Below are 17,500 nucleotides of genomic sequence, written 5' to 3'. Positions count from 1 at the left end.
TCACCAAGTGTGCCTCACAAAGGAACATATACAATGCTTTCATAGAGTGCTTAGTCATTTACATGTACAAAGACTCTCTTGCAAATCATTACTAACCACAACTCTCAAAATAGTCAAAACTGTTTCAGTTAACTCCACTGTCTCATAAAGAATTGAAGCAATAAGGGAGAAAATGAAGGAAAGGGATACTGCTATCCATTCCGAAAAGAAAACTTCCCAATATACAGTATTTCTGCTGAAGGTTATCGTGAAAGGATTTAGTTATGGTCCTTTATGGAAAGAAACAAACCACAGCTTTTACTCAACAATAAAATGGTGTTTTTTAATTCAGAAAAAGATTTTTTAACCATTTTTACTCCAACTCATATGCCTCAACATGAAACATTTTCAGAAGACAGAAAAGGAAAAGAGAGGCCAAAACACAGTTGAGAAAGGTTGTTAATAGAGCAGAAGGGGCCCTTTGCTTTAAAAATAGTGTGTACAAATGCAAGAAACTTATACTAAACCTTTAAAAATCACAGGGTAGCCCTCAGCTATTTTGTCAAATTCTGGGCCTGTACTTTAGCAAGGATGTTAAGACCTTGGAGATTCTGCATAGGATATTTACCAGAGTGACAGAAGGCATGAGGAACTTCACTTATGAGGAGAGACTAGAGAAGTGGGGATTGTTCTGCAGAAATTTAACATAAGTGTCCAAAATTATGAGAGATATTGATTGAGTAAATAGAGAAATTGTTTTCACTGGAGGGTGGGTGGTAACCAGAGATAGCAGGTTTAAGATAATTGACAAAAGAACCAGAGGAGAGATGAAAAGATGTGTTAAATGAGTTTAGATTTGGAATGCATTGCCTTAAAGACTGGTGAAAGCAGATTCAATAGTTAACTTGCAAATGGGAATTGGACATACAGGCATACTTAAAAAGAATGTGCATGGCTATAGGGAAACAGCTACAGAACAACAACTGATTTGATAATTCTTTCAAAAATCCCACACAGGCAATGTATCCCAAATCCTACAGCACAGAAGGAAGCCATTCATGATTCTGTGTTCTTCAGGACGATTTGAATGGATTGCCATCTCCCTTTTTATTGACAGCTGTCAACACTCACGTTGTATGCCAGGGATATTAAATTGCCAGGCAACCTGACACAGGCGTACATTACTGTTATTGCTGGAGTCGAAAAAAGACACAATGTCTAATATGATATTTATGTAACCAGTGCAGGCTGACTGGTTCCTCATTAAAATTAGAGCTATTGTATTGTAAAATAAATGCTAAAATACAGTTGTGTAGTAAATAATAACCATCAGCCTAATATACATGATGAAGCAATACAAATTGCGGATCCTTCCAACTTTACAGAAAGTAAGAGATCTGCATTAAGCATTTACATCAGCCTTATGAGATTCTCATTCTTCAGAGCACAGGCTATCATTGTTAAGAAAATACAAAGCACTTGCACCTTTATATTTGACAACAGGCTTTAATATCAAATAACATTTTACACTGAGTCTTCTTGCCTAGGCTAAGAAGTTAAATCTATATTGCTGGATTGGTTGAAACATGTTCAACTTAACACTGGTGGTTTTCATTGGGCCAGGATGACACCATTTACTAAGCAGTGCCTGAACATACAAGAACATGCTCTTTTGAGGAAAGATTTATTACATTCAGCAGTTGAAACAGAGAATTCAATGAATGATTAAATCACACGCTTCTGAAGTGCTCCTAATGCTGGTCCCAAAGAAAGATTTACTTTATTCTCTGACTAATCTGGAGCAGAAAATTCAGCAAATTTACACAGGTGAAACAGAATTAACTTTATTAAACTGTCAACGTTTTAACAAAGAAATAACTTATATTGACATAGTATATTTCACAACCTCAGGACCTCCCAAAAGTGCTTTGTGTGAATTGATTACCTTTGAAGTGTAGCCATTGTTGTAATGTAGGCAACACAGCAACCATTCTTCACACAGCAAGGTCCCACAAATAGTAATGAGAAAATGGCCTGGATATTGCAGTCAGCAGCAATGGAAAATCTCACTGAAACATTCAAGATTCTGAAAGGGTTTGATAGGGTAAACACAGGGATTGTTTCCGCTGGTTGGGGAATCTAAAACTCGGTGGCAGAGTCTCAGGATAAGAGGCCAATCATTTAAGGCTGAGATGAGGGGAAATTACTTCACTCAAAGAGTTATGAATCTTTGGAATTCTCTGCCTCAGAGGATTTTGGATGCGCCATCATTGAATACATTTAAGACTGAGATAGACAGATTTTTGGTCTCTCAGGGGGCATGGGGAACAGAAGAGAAGTGGAGTTGGAGCCCAAGGTCAGCCATGATCACACAATGGCGGAGCAGGCTCGACGGGCCATAGTCTACTCCTGTTCCTGTTACTTGTGTTTTTCTGCTCTCACCACTGACCTCAAAGAAAACTCCCCAAAAAACACTAGCAATCATCATGACATGGATTTCTCTTTTCCCAATGCTAATTTGAATCCATCTCCAAGTCAAGGGAACCTTCAGGTGTCCAGCAACAGTGATGTAATTAAACAGGGTATGCAACCAACCACACTGAAGTATTCTCAGGCAGAAATCCAGAAAGTAAAATGCAATGATTATCCTTCACTTTTCATCAAATTTTACAGAGAGCAAAAATACTGATCGAGAAATACACTTGGAATTAAGGAAATATCAAAGCACTTTTTTTTAATGATTTTAAAATGTGGAATTTTGTCATAAAAGAGACATTTGACATTCCACAAATAAAAATGTAGGTTTTCAGGGTCAAAAAGCTTTTAAGAAGTAATGAGAAACTTAGCATGTCATTAAAAATCCAGTTACACCTCATTCAATGAGGTGTAACTTCTTCCAATTGTTTTTACAGCAAGACTAATAGCTTAAAACAGCAAGCTCTTGTCATTTCAATGATTTCTATCTGACTGTAGTCTGTGGGGACTTCAACAGTGTAGCCTGGGAAGAAGCACAGGATTACTGCCAGCAACTTCTGGATTTATCCACACACATGCGGACTCCAGAAGTTGCTATTAGTTTCAGCAGAGTAATTAAGGCAAATGCCGACCGTTTTGCCATTATTACTAACGCAAAATCCAGGCCTGGCAATCTATTTTAGTGATGCTGGTTGGGGGGACAAGTATTGACCAGAACTTAACTATTCTTCTTCAAATAGTGCCATGGGACCTTTTACATCTATCTGAAAGACTAGACAGGACCTCAAATTAACAGCTCATGTGAAAGGCAGCCCCTCTGATAGATACAACACTCCTGCAGTACTGCACTGAGGTGTCAGCCCAGATTTTGTGCTCATGTCTGAAATAGGACTTGAATTCACAGCTTCTCACTCAACGGCAAGAGTTTTACCAATGAGCCACAGCTCATCCCTAAAGTATATTTCATACACAATAAATGCAGACTCTCAATTCAAATGGAGAAAAAAATTATGGAGAGCCAAATCATCATTCAGGAAAATAAGCCATTGGACAGTTGTGATTCCTTCAGACAAAGGGAGATACATTTTCTGTATTTGTAAAACTCCAGGCTTATCTGCTCTGCTACATTGGTAAACAAAGGAAAGTTCTCGTGCCATTTAGGTATGCACTGTCAACTAACAAAAAAGCATTCATCCTTAAAGAAGCATACTTCAGATATTCTATTAAACTTTCATACTTTTTAATTGGAGGCTGCATTTAAATTCTTAATTTTATTAGCAAAATATGTCTCAAACAATGCACACTCCAGTATCACGTATCCAGTGATCCAAGGTGAAAAGGGGAAAACAAGGTAGTACATCAACTCTAATTAGATTCAACTTTATACTGACAGTGGTAGGCCACAAAAGTTATTTTAGATGGCAGATTTGACTTTGCTAAGAGATGCATCACTACATACATTTACGTTGCAGTCAGCATCTATTCACCTCTCTAATATTCAAATTGAGTTATATAAATAAACAAGTCATTATCACAGTTGTTAAACTGGTAGGGTTTAAAAGCTGATCTCCAACAACAACTATCTTTGCTTTTAGGTCAAGGGGCATGCACACAATATCTGTCAGTCAAATGTGACAGCTTTAGAGAAGCAGCTGCTTTTTTATGCAATAATAAAATGGCTTCAAACTCTAGAAACAGAGAAAATAAGAGCAGAGTAGGTCATTTAGCCCTTTGAGCCTGCTCCACCATTCAATATAATCATGGCTGATCCTCTATCTCAACTGGCATACTCACGCTCCCTCCCCATACCCTTGATGCCTTTAGATTCTAGAAATCTATCTATTTCCTTCTTAAATATATTCAGTGACTTGGCCTCCACAGCCTTCTGTGGTAGAGAATCCCGCAGGTTCTCCACCCTCTGAGTGAAGAAGTTTCTCCTCATCTCAGTCTTAAATGGCCAACCCCATATCCTGAGACTGTGACTCCTTGTCCTAGAAGCCCCAGCCAGGGGAAGCATCATCCCTGCATCCAGTCTGTCCCGCCTTGTCAGGATTTTATACGTTTCAATGAGATCCCCTCTCATTCTTCTAAACTCCAATGATTACAAGCCTAGTCAGCCCAATCTCTCCTTATACAACAATCCTGACTTCCCAGGAATCAGTCTGGTGAACCTTCGCTGCACTCCCTCTATGGCAAGTATATCCTTTCTTATATAAGGAGACCAAAACTGCACATAACACTCCAGGCGTGGTCTCACCAAGGCTCTGTACAGCTGCAGTCAGGCATCCTTGTGCCTGTACTCAAGTCCTCTTGCAATGAAGAGCAACACACCATTGGCCTTCTTAACTGCTTGCTGCACCTGCATGCCTGTTTTCAGTAATTGGTGCACAAGGGCACCCAGGTCCCTTTGTACATCAACATTTCCCAATCTATCCCCTTTTAAATAATACTGTCATTCTGTTTTTCCTACCGAAATGTTTAACTTCACACTTATCCAAGTTATACTGCATCTGCCATGTATTTTCCTATTCACTCAACTTGTCTAAGTCACCTTGAAGCCTCTTAACATCCTCCTCACCACTCACATTCCTACCAAGTTTTGTGTCATCAACAAACTTGGAAACATTACATTTAGTTCCTTCATCCAAATCACTGATATTTTTCGTGAATAGCTGGGGCCCAAGCACTGATCCCTGTGGTACTCCACTAGTCACTGCCTGCTGCTCCGAAAAAGACACATTTATTCCTAATCTCTACTTCCAGTCTGCGAACCAATTCTCAACCCATGCCATGTAGCTGGGAATCCAACAGGTATTGAGTTTTTACTGTACAAAATGCAAAGCATGCGCTTAAATATTTTAGTAGCATAGATAATTCAACTACAAAAAATTGGTCGGCATAGACCTAGTCTTTAAAATCCTCAATATTACTGGAAAAACTAGAAAACATGCATGTGAACTGTGTACTGCAGAGTTTAAAAGAGCATTTTCAACCAGTTAGTGGTGAGAGTCTGATAAATTATGAACATAAAATATTTGTTGGCACTGAACATTCTAGTCAGGTGAGGTGGAGATTTCCAGAAAAAAAACAGAACAGCTTCTCTATTCATTTGGTTGATAAATGTACTGCGCATTGTGGAACTGAATTATACAGATCATGAAGATCTCATGCTCAAACCAGAGTGCGAGTTAAATTAGTTGATTTCAGCCAGGTCAACAGTGGGGGGGCTACAATTGGCCTCAGTACAGTTTAAGGGGGGGGGTGGAAAATCATTCAGGGCTCTCATAGCTTACCTGCCTGCTGGAAAAAAACGTAACTGGTGATGATATCACCACCCCCAACCCCCCCTCCGACCTTTCTCAAGATTAAATAGTTTACTAAAAGCTTCAGCCTACGTTTACCCATGATACATGTCACTTGTATCAGTTTACGTAAAACTGTAATCCCAGCATGAATCAGCAGCTTCAAAAAAATGGCAGGAGAAAATACAAAGCAGCATAAATCTTACCTTTTTGTAGAAATACGTCCAGTTGATCAACGCACAAAGCCTTCAGCTCTTTTTCTGGCTTGTCTTTCTTAACTAAAGCCACTACATACTTTGCTAAAGCTGATGGGTCAGCATCGCAGCTGAAAAATAAGATTTAAAGAAAAATCAAACACTAGATTGATAGAACAACGCATTTGATTTTATTGGGGGAGGGAATGGTTTCTGTAACACATGTTGAATGGCTTTCTTTTGAGCTGTAATCATTCTATGACGTGTAACCCACACAACACAGATGTTTAAGACTGATCTCACTAAGGAGTTCTCGCTGCAGAAAATTGCTATCAACTGGGTAACTCACTTTCCATCCTAGGTCAAATCTCCATCCTTTTTGCTCATAAACTTTACTTCCGCACAGGATCTCAATTGTTACAAGTTGTTCATTCCACATCCCCCCACAAAAAATCCTAAGGCGAACATTTATTACGTTATAGACATAGTTCACTATACTGGCACACTACCCTGTTGCATCACAGATTCTACCCACTCAAAGATGGGACACAAACAGAAAGGGAATTGATCTATGTTAACAGAGGCCATCCAGGTTACCTTCCAGCCACCTTAGGAATCTTGTGAGGGAATATAAAAGAGAACACAAAAGTAATTTAAGGTTTAATAAATAGACGTGGTAGTTTTTTAATAAAATCTTTGATGGGATGCGAGCATTGCTGGCAAGGCCAGCATTTGTTGCCCATCCCTAATTGCCATTGAACTGAGTAACTTACTAGACTTACATTTCAGAGGGCAGTTAAGAGTCAACCACATTGCTGTGGATCTGGAGTCACATATAGGTCCACCAGGTAAGGATGGCAGATTTCCTGCCATAAAGGGGATTAGTAAACTAGATGAGTTTTTACAACAATCAATGATAGTTTCATGGTCACCATTACGGAGACCAACTTTCAATTCCAGATTTTATTCATTGAATTCAGATTCTACCAGCTGCCATGGCTTTTTGAACCCATGTTGCAAGGCATTAGCCTGGGTCTCTAGATTATTAGTCCAGTGACACTACCACTACATCACTGTCTCCCCTGGTTCACTGTTTTTGTTAAGAAACTCACAAAAGCTTTTTCTGAGATGGCCAACATTTATTGCCCATCCCTAACTGCCCTTGAGACGGTAGTGGTGAGCCAACTTCTTGAACTGCTACAGTCTGTGTGGTGTAGGTACTAGTGCTGTTAGGTAACGCATTCCAAGATCTTGACCCAGTCAGGATGAAGTGTGACTTGGAGGGGAGCTTGGAGGGGTGTCCCCATGTTGTCCTTGTTGGGCATGGACCGACATGATGTTGTCTCAGTTACATAATGCAACAAAAATTTTACAATTGAAAACACTCCAACCACTTTCAGGCATTACTGGAAATTTATGTAAAATGTTAAAACGTCATTTTATGTTTTCTGTTTTATGATACACAAGTCTTTGACTCAATCGCACAAATCTTTGAGGTTTTAGAAGTAAATGTTGACATCTGCTCTTGATACAGCATACCTTCATATAATATCTTTAACATAACAGGACATCCTGAAACATTTGACAAGAATATTATTGGACAAAAGTTGACATTAAAGCCATCTTTATTTTACCCCTCTCTTCCTGTTCAGGTTAAATTCCTTACTCAGTTAATTTTATAATAACTATTTGCCCTCATGTACTTTGCCCAAATGGAGAACATTCATGTGTGAATCTTGACAAATGAGTACATTGTACAACAGCATGGGGAGGACCATCACAAATAACATCTGATCCTGTCCTCATCCAACATCCATAAACATCCACTTCCAGCAATCAAGGGAACGAACCCTGGCCTATTTTCTCTTCCATAATTCAGAAGCACTAAGGCTGCTTTTGGGGTCCTTACAATTGCCCCAACCAAGGACAGACTAGGCTTTGAACTTTTAACTTACCTAGTCTGTGAAGTTGAGCTATTTCTCTCTTCAAAACTTCTCTAGGGAGAGAAAGGTTATTTGCACATGGTCAACCATTTCCATTTATATTGAGTTTTTAAGATAGCAAGGTGCTTCACAGAAGAATGGACAGGTGGGGTCTTAATGGAAGAATTTGAAGACTGAAAGATTGGTCAAAGAGCTGGATGTTCAGAATGCTTTTAATGGCACAGGAGATAGATGTAGATGGTGTTTAAGGAGTGAGTTCCAAAGAGTAGAGCTGAAACAGCTAGGGGTTCCACAAACCAGGGTGGAATGAAGAACAGACTCAGAAAGCCAGTAGGCAGTGAACACAAGACTGGAAGAAGTTTCAGAGCTCCAATATTATATGTCAGCTTTAAAGGGGGCCCAGTTTAATATTCAATATTTTTGAATACAACGCCGTGGATCATTAAAACTTAGTTCATTTTGGATCAATGTACGCAGCATTTAAAATACTTACAGAATTATTGGCATTGGATTGACATCTTGGCAACTGACATCACTTCAGGGCAGTGGTAGGAAACTGGAGATACTTACCTTAATTTTAAATCAGCAGTCACAGGTTGGTAACTACAGTTCCCGGTGGGCCTTGGGTCTTCTGCACATGTGCCAGCCAGAAATTGGACACACATTCACAGTTCACGTCTGTTACGATCTTCAGGCCGGGAACTGGCCCTGCAAGCCTGCGCAGAAGCAAGGAGTGAAATGGCACAAAACTGCAGGTCAGGTGACCTCAACCAGAGTGCCATTCCAGAGAAGGCATCCCATGGAGCAGGACATGGGAAGGGGGACAGGGAGAGGTCCCAGAAGAAAATCCCAGGCAGAGACAAAGACAGGGATCGATAAGAGGTCCCAGAAAGAATCCCAGTTAAGGGGCAGAAAAAGGGATCAGAAATAGGTCTTGAAGGAGAGGAGCAGAGGTAGGCTCCGAGTTAAAGAGTGAGCTGCAGGGAACAGACTTGAAGCGAAGTGGGTTTGAGAGAAGCCCTGAAAATCCGAGGAGGCAGCTGAAGATTGGTGACTCGTTACTGCAGGCTTTTTGGGGCAGTAGTGTTCTGTTTGGCATGGCCAAGGATTTGAAATTGTGCTCGGAAGGTGAAGTTGGAGTGTACTCGGAGATCTAGGGGAAGGAATCTCAGGCGGTGAGATCGAAGCCCTGCGAGGAGGGCCATTGTTGCAACCATCCAAGTGGGAGTGACCATTGGAGAGAATTCCAAGGCAAGTTCTTGAAATGTGGAGATTGGAAATCCTCATGAGAAAGACAAAGTTTCAGTGAGACTGGTTGACTCAATGTGACAAACGTCTGGGTGTGTTGTTGAGAAGCTTCGGCCGCATCTGTCATTTACTTTGGAGTATGGTGTGTCGGACCACAGTTTGCCTATTAATTCACATGTACTTCATACTTAGCCTGAATATTAGAGTATAAGATAGATCTTATAAATTGTTTTATCCTTCTGAATTTATACTTGTCTGTAAAGATATTCCTGGGGTAAAAGGAATAGTGTGAGTTTGAATCATTTTCTTGTGTTTGTATCGAGATATTTTCAACCTTTTTGTCTGGTGTAATATAGTTCATTTTTTCCTGTTTAATAAATATTTTATTGTGAGTTAAAAGTTCATTAGCAGACTCTTGTGAATTTGTTCAGTAACTTTCCTCCAGTTTCTAAAAAAAAGGTTAGGATCTTTCAAGCCAGGTTTCACTCTGGGATCTGACTTGCCCAGTATGAACATCACCGGGATCGCAACAGATATTGTCAAAACTTTCCAGCTTGCACTCATCAGGACAATTGCAAGAATATCAATATCAGGGGAAGCAACAACTTTATACTGTTCTCTCTTTTCATACAGTATAAAGTTGTTGCTTCCCCTGACATTGGTATTCTTGCAATTGTACTAATGAGTGCAGGATGAAAAGTTTTGACAAATCGTCTTTTTTCAGCAATACACAAGTTCTGTACTACCAAACAATTATAGGTATCATTAAGTTATACTCCTCTTTGCCCTAATTATACCCAGTCGTGAGTTAAAAAAAAAACAATGCCAAACCGCTGCAATTTTACATTTTCAAGCAGGGTTTATAGCTGAAACATTAATTAATTTGTGGTTTCTAGCCAATGTTGCCCAACCTGCTGAGTCTTTCTGGTGTTTGTTGTTTTTATTTGCAGTTTTATGAAGTGTTCTGTCAAGTGCAGGGCTCAAAAACAGCAATAGTCCACTAAACAATTAGTAGCAAACCAACACTGAACACACAATTTGCCAAACGGACCCAAGAATGGATTTTAATGTCAATATCTGCTCACTTCACTGCTCCGAAGTGAATTCAATTTCTTCTGTTAACGCTCTATATTACAATTACTGACAAGGAGAACAACAATTTTGCACTTTGGGAGGAGTAATTTGACAAGGAAGTATTCAATGAACTGCATGACACTAGGAAGTTCTGAGGAACAAAGGGATCTTGGCGTGTGTGTCCATAGATCTCTGAAGGTGGAGAGGCATGTTAGTGGGGTGGTGAAAAAGGCATATGGGACACCTGCCTTTATCAATCGAGGCACAGATTACAAAAGTAGGGAGGTCATGTTAGAGTTGTATAGAACCTTGGTGAGGCCTTAGCTGGAGTACTGTGTGCAGTTCTGGTCGCCACATTATAGGAAGGATGTGACTGCACTGGAGGGGGCGCAGAGGAGATTCAGCAGGATGTTGTCTGGGATGAAATATTTAAGTTATGAAGAGAGGTTGGATAGACTTGGGCTGTTTGCGTTGGAGCAGAGAAGACTGAGGGGCGACCCGATCGAGGTGTAAAAGATTATGAGGGGCATGGACAGGGTGGATAGGGAGCAGCTGATCCCATTAGTTGAAGGGTCAGTCACAAGGAGACATAAGTTCAAGGTGAGGGGCAGGAGGGTTAGTGGGGGGATGTGAGGAAAAACATTTTTACCCAGAGGGTGGTGACGGTCTGGAATGCACTGCCTGGGAGGGTGGTGGAGGCGGGTTGCCTCACATTCTTTAAAAAGTACCTGGATGAGCACTTGGCACGTCATAACATTCAAGACTATGGGCCAAGTGCTGGTAAATGGGATTAGGTAGGTAGGTCAGGTGTTTCTCACGTGTCGGTGCAGACAAGATGGGCCGAAGGGCCTCTTCTGCACTGTGTGATTCTCTGAGTGCCTAATCTAGACAGACAGTTTAGTGCAGCTTTGAGGGAGTGTGACATTGGTGCCGCATTCCCTCAAGTGGGACTATTCCAATTCTCAGAATCTAAAAGTATAACTAAGGGAATCTGTCAGGAGTAGTGCAAGTACACAGCAAAGCAATGTCTTTGTAAATGTAAGAATCCACTTTCAGTTGTTGGTGAACCAATGGTCTTCACTGTTTACCACTGACTGCTCTATTTGTCTGACACTTATATTTTCTTCTGAGCTCTGCAAACCCACCAATAATAAGCAAAATTAGAGTTTGGCAAAACCTACAGTTAAATAATACAATTGCAATGTCTGTATCCCAGATATAAGACAGGTAGGTTTGCTCCACACAAGTTTAAACATTTAGTTTAACTCTTAAGCTTTTAAAGCCTTAACTGTCTTGCATAAAGGACTGGTAAAGCACACTACAAAATGTTGTACCATTACATCTTCAAACATCACAAGTGGAAGTGTTAAACCACGCTTGCTTTTGATGAACTGACATTATTTTTTAAAACACCAACAAATAAAAAACCAACTGGTGCAAAGCAAACCAAATCAACAAAAAAAAAAATCAGCCTCAAAACAGGTAATAAAAGACTAAAAATAAAAGGTAACCAATGAAACCACTGAAAACCATCTTATTTTGAAAATCGAAATATTTTTGGCCACTATCCTATTTGTTTCAGCAAAATCGGGGCGTCATCACACCACACATGACCGAGAGTGCTACCCATTAATTTAACTTAGTCTTAAACAGATTTACAGCTACAGTTCAGCACCAGCAGGATAACATTCATTTTTACATGATGTAATATTCCTGTCCTTAAAATTAACAAATACCCTTCCCTACCACATGAGAGTTTAGTTAGTAATTCTATAAAAATCATAATGCATAGACATATTTCAGGTACCCATCACACTGCTTAATGCAAATTTGTGTGTCAGGCTTAAAGACAATCTTCTGCAAAGAGAAATTACCCTCCAGGAATAAAACATACTACAATGTCTAATATTTGAACTTCCCCAAAAACAAAGCCAGGGTTCTGACCACCAGTTTTTATAGCAGTTAACTTATAAGTAAACGTTCCTCGATTTATGAATTATACTTTGTCGTCTTAAATTTTCATACCACTAACCTCATCAACAAAACAGAACAAAACTTTTTTTTTCAACATAATATCTTATATTCCTCTCAGTGGTCAATGTTATTAAAAAAATGAACAATAACTTTCAGCATCTGCAGTTAAATGTGGAAATCAGGAAGTTGCTGTCTGAGTTGTCTTGCTCCTCTACAAGCCTTTGCAACACTTAAACCTCGCTGAGGCATTCAGCATTCACAGACATGGAAGGGTGTGATGTTGCTGTGCTTACCTATTATCTACAAAACATGCTAAAAAAAAGTTAGGAGTTGTCCAGTCAAGCAAAAGCAAAATGTATCAAGAGGTGAAAAGCCTTAACTACTGCCAAACAAACTTACTGGCACAGCAAATTGACTGTGTGGAGTCTCAATACGTCATATTTTAATGATTGTTGGTCATTTTTAAAACATTTAATTTCTTTTTAAACTTTTTCTGTCACTTTTCTCTAATTCACATTCTCTGCAAGATTTTATAATTAAATATTTTAACTTTATCCTTCCCAGATTAGACTCTGCTGCCTGGACATTAACAAGGGCAGATTATGTGGTGGGCAGAGGTGGGGCCGGAGCTTCAAACAAGAAACCACAAAATCCAGGTTTTCACTGCACAGTATACATCTTATGCCATTGACAGGTTCCTCCCATGAAGCCAGGCTGATTGACAAGTTTGGCTCTCCCTCAGACAGGGAAGACGTTCAAAGCAGGTGGATCTGATCCACGATCCCGGGGGAAGGTAAGGAGAGAAGCACGTCCACCACCTCCTGGCCTGTAAGAGGCATATACATTCTCCCCAAAGCTGTAATCGCCTCCCTTCAGCTTCATGGAAGCATGGCCACCTACTATAAAATCTGCATTGCACTTTAAACAGCAGGCTGCTAGCTGATTGAAAATATTAAAATCCCCAACCCAGGGAGCATGTTGGCAGTTTGCTCACTGCCCCGCACTCAGTTGAACATGGAAGTGGGTGGGTCAGACTGGGGTTTCAGTTGCTTAACAGTTTAACATTTTGTCCTGACATTAACGCATCAGTTTTTGGCTGTTAAAATTACTGCATGTCTCAGAAAGGATCCTTCCTGGTTGAGGAAACACACTAGTTGCTAGCTCTGTTCACCAAAGTTCCTGATCCCATGTAGAGGGTGTTGAGCTGTTTTGGCATTCTAATTACCACAAATCGCAGTGTAAAAGTGTAAATGCAATGAATGGCAATCGTCGTTCATTCACCTGGGCACAAAATGTGGGACACTGTACTGTTCCTATTCTTACAGAAAGCAGTTCCTGGCTTATGTTACGATCCCCATGGAGACTGATAACTTTTTAAGAAGGTATTTGAATTTCTAGTGACTTACTGAAAGGGTCACATGACAAGATTTCAAGATTTTAGACTTCTACTGCAAACATACAAAAAAAGTTGTCCAAACACTATTCAGCAACAACTTGTACTCTAAACTACAGGCAAGAAACTCCCCATTTAACTTTCAACATGACTGAAAATCTCCCTCTACAGTTATACGTTATATCATCCCTTAAGTGGACACTTCATTCTTCAGGGAGGAACTAGTCCCAAATTACTCTCAGCTCCTGAGGGCTTGTTTCCTTTATTTTGCTTTCCCAGCCTGGTAACTTCTAATCCCAGAACCCACTTTAACTGTGAGGGTTACAATGGAGATTTCTTCCCTCTATTCCAAGCCAGGTGAATCTTCCAGACTCCTTTAAATCCTCACTAACTAGGTCTCTTCACCTGAGCATGAGTTCCCACCCATGTTCTGCGTGGTGAACTATAAGAGTCAGCATTTTCACTACTTCAAGTGCAGGACTGGCTGCCTCTATCTTCTGCTTTCTGCCTCTCAGATGGCTGTAGACTGATTTGTCTGAGAGGTTCAGTAATATCTTAGCTCTGTAACCCAATACTACAATGGCTTTCTGTGGACATTTTTTCCCTCCCAAAGCTAATTTCCATAACAATGTGAATTACATGGGCCTTGTATCTAGATAGAAATGTTGATTACCCATCCTTCAACCTCCAACTCCACTGTATCTTGGAATTAAACTGACCATTCAAAGTGCAAATGTTTATAACGCCTGACATTCTTAACACCTCCGCGTGAGACTTGGAGACTAACAGTCTACCCACAGCCAGCGCAACTGCTCTTGCAACAGATGAACACCTAGTACCTTCTCCCCAGTAAGACAACCTTCAACTTTAACAACCAATCCACCCAGGCTTGTTGTTGGACAGAATTCAGAGCAGGTTACATGGCCCCTTCATGCCTTAGCTTAGACAGTCCCAAAACATAATCTAATAAAGTTCGTATTTGCATCACTTAACAACAAGCAACACCATAAGCATCTTCACGGCACCTTCACATGCAACCGCAGAAGGTGCAACACCTGCTCCTTTACTTCCCTCCTCCTCACCGTCCAAGGGCCCAAACAGTCCTTTCAAGTGAAGCAGCACTTCACTTGCACTTCCCTCAATTTAGCCTACTGCATTCGCTGCTCCCAGTGCAGTCTCCTCTACATTGGAGAGACCAAACGCAGACTGGGTGACCACTTTGCGGAACACCTTCGGTCTGTCCACACGCATAACCCAGGCCTTCCTGTTGCTTGCCATTTCAACACCCCATCCTGCTCTCATGCCCACATGTCCGTCCTTGGCCTGCTGCAATGTTCCAGTGAAGCTCAACACAAACTGAAGGAACAGCACGTCATCTTCCGATTAGGCACTTTACAGCCTTCCAGATTTAACATTGAGTTTAACAACTTCAGACCATGAACTCTCTCCTCCATCCCCACCCCCTTTTTTCATCCCCCTTTTTTACCATAATCATTTTTTTAATTAATTTTTTCCACTTATTTTCATTATTATTATTTTTAAAATTTATTTCCATTTTCATTCACTGTTTTATCCCCAGCTTTTAGCCTATTTTCGATCTTTCTTCCTGCTTCCGTCCCCTCCCCCCACCCCACCTCCACTCGGGCCCTCTGTCACTTTCCAGAGTGCTTATCCCGGTCTGGTCATTATCACATTTTGCTTTCTTAATGTCACCATGAGCACCTCATTTAGCCAGTACCACCACCATTAACAACTCTTTGACCTTTTGTTTATGACATATTTTGCCATCTCCCCTTTGCCTCCACCTATGCTGGCCTTCTATCCAGCTTCACCAGTTCCACCCCCCTTAATCAGTATATATTTCACCACATCGCTACCTCCTATTAGATATGTAGCAGAGTCATACGGACTCGAAATGTTATCTCGGTCTCTCTCGCTCCACAGGCGCTGTCAGACCTGCTGAGTTTTTCCAGCATTTTTTATTTTCGTTTCAGATCTCCAGCATCTGCAGTATTTTGCCTTTACCGAAGGATATTGGTGAGTATACACATCTACAGTCTGAAACTGACAAGCAACATTCCAATCCAAGTTCCCAGACCAAATTAAACTCTGAACAATCTCAGCTTCCATGGAAGGAATGAACAAACAAATCTGAGAGCGAACGATTACATTCAGATAGTTAACAATTAAGAGACTTTTGTCTCTTTTGCCTTTCACTGGGGATACAATAGATGTGCTCCATGCAAAAATTTCTGAACGTCCAGATTTCCCTTTTCCATATGCCATTGATAAAGGGCTTTGTCTTTCTGACAATATTTGCAAAAGGAATTTCCTTTCATTTGTAAGGATTATAAAATAAAGAAGTGCACCAAATTTAAAAAAAACTTAATTTCTTTATTCAAATTAACCCTGACATAACTTCTTTAAAAATATGACTGGATCATTTTTTTAAATTTTAAAACATGGCCACTACAATTCTGAACGAGTTCATTAAACACTCGTCATCTGCACAGAGAACACAGTAACTTCACAAAAACAAAACTCACCCAAATTTACTCATTTTACTCATTCATGATATTCAAGGTTTAATGGGAGGGAAACACAGGCTCAGGCAGAACCCAGAGGCAGTGCCAATGCCAGCAGGAACATATAAGAAACAGCCACAATTCAGTCAATACTAATTATTTGGAAAACGGTATTTATTTCACGGGATTCTGCATTTTCTATATCGATCTCTTAATTCCAATAGAATTTTTGGTTAGTTTTACAGTTCACAAGGGAGAAGGGGTCCACTGAATAGTGTGGATATCATTGTAATGCTACAACAGTGGGTTTATGTTCAGGAAACAAGTTGACTTTAGAGCTGCAAGGAGCTTCATTTTTTAAAGACAATAAGAATGTCACTTGGAAAAATATGGCTTTACTGTTTGACATAAAAGAAACGTGAAAAAATAAGGATGAAAAAAGCTGATCAAACACAGAAATGCAAACCTTTATAATGAGGCAATAAGAAAAGTTCTACAAAGAAAAAATATTAATCCAAGAGAAGAGGGAAAAAGCTGAAGGCTCCAGCGGTTGAACAAAAATAAAATCCACACCCAAAAAACTCATAGGTTAAACAGTTATTTTAAAAGTGAGGGCGGAGTCATAGGGAAAAAAAACACGTGGATTAGCAAAATGAGTATGAAGAAGTGAAAGCATATCATGACATATCCGAAGAATTTTGTTTAGCTGGTACCTTGGCTCAGTTGGCGCCACTTACGCCTCAAAGACCAAAGGTTGTGCGTGGTTAGAAGCTCCATTCCACAGGTGTCAAACATACAGCCCAAGTTACAGTTTTATCCAGTCTTAAGGTTGTCATGTACTCTGAAACAGGACACAAATCTCCCAGTGTGTTTTAACTGAGATAACTGTGCCTTTTCTACTACTTCGTCTTAGACAGTCTCCCAGGATCATGGATGACTTGTTCCCACTCCGGTTAGATTAACTTGAAGGTGGCTGATAAGTCCAATACGTGATCTGCCTACTCTGCCAAATAGAGGACATGTGGTGCTTGGGTTCTTTTGAGGTTTGTGTGCTCTCACCGATGCCTCAGCTTTGCCTCTGCACGTTCCCAATCAAGTCTCTCATGTTCAGTGCCTTCCCAAATGAAATCTCTTCATTTTTGTCAGTCACAAGCCAGTCTCCCTTGAATCGGCAGGAATGTTTAACCTCTTCAGGCATGAAGAGATCCCTAAAGGGTTTCTGCTGTCCTCTAGGGACTCTCCTGCCACAATCAAGTTCCAAGTAGAGCAGCTGATTCGCAAGTCTGGTGTCAGACAGAAGAACAACATGTTCTGCCCAGCAGAGCTTGTGTTGAGTGATGAGCACCTCAATGCTGAGCAAGTCAGCTTGGGAGGGGATGCTGCCCTTGGACCG

General features: G+C 40.4%; 1 protein-coding gene across 4 annotated transcripts in view; it reads right to left on the bottom strand.

Annotated features, from left to right (window-relative positions):
- rbm27 (RNA binding motif protein 27) overlaps window positions 1-17,500 on the bottom strand; it is a 164,745-nt gene that overhangs the window by 139,107 nt on the left and 8,138 nt on the right. For all 4 annotated transcript variants that reach the window (XM_078551101.1, XM_078551104.1, XM_078551103.1 and 1 more), the window contains exon 2: window positions 5,963-6,081. In XM_078551101.1, the coding sequence (XP_078407227.1) occupies window positions 5,963-6,081 (119 nt within the window). The remainder of the gene's footprint in view (window positions 1-5,962; window positions 6,082-17,500) is intronic.

Source organism: Cetorhinus maximus, chromosome 10 (assembly GCF_964194155.1).
Source record: "Cetorhinus maximus chromosome 10, sCetMax3.hap1.1, whole genome shotgun sequence".
Lineage (NCBI taxonomy): Eukaryota > Metazoa > Chordata > Chondrichthyes > Lamniformes > Cetorhinidae > Cetorhinus > Cetorhinus maximus.
Note: the sequence above shows the minus strand (reverse complement) of the source record. Positions and strands in the feature narration are given on the sequence as shown.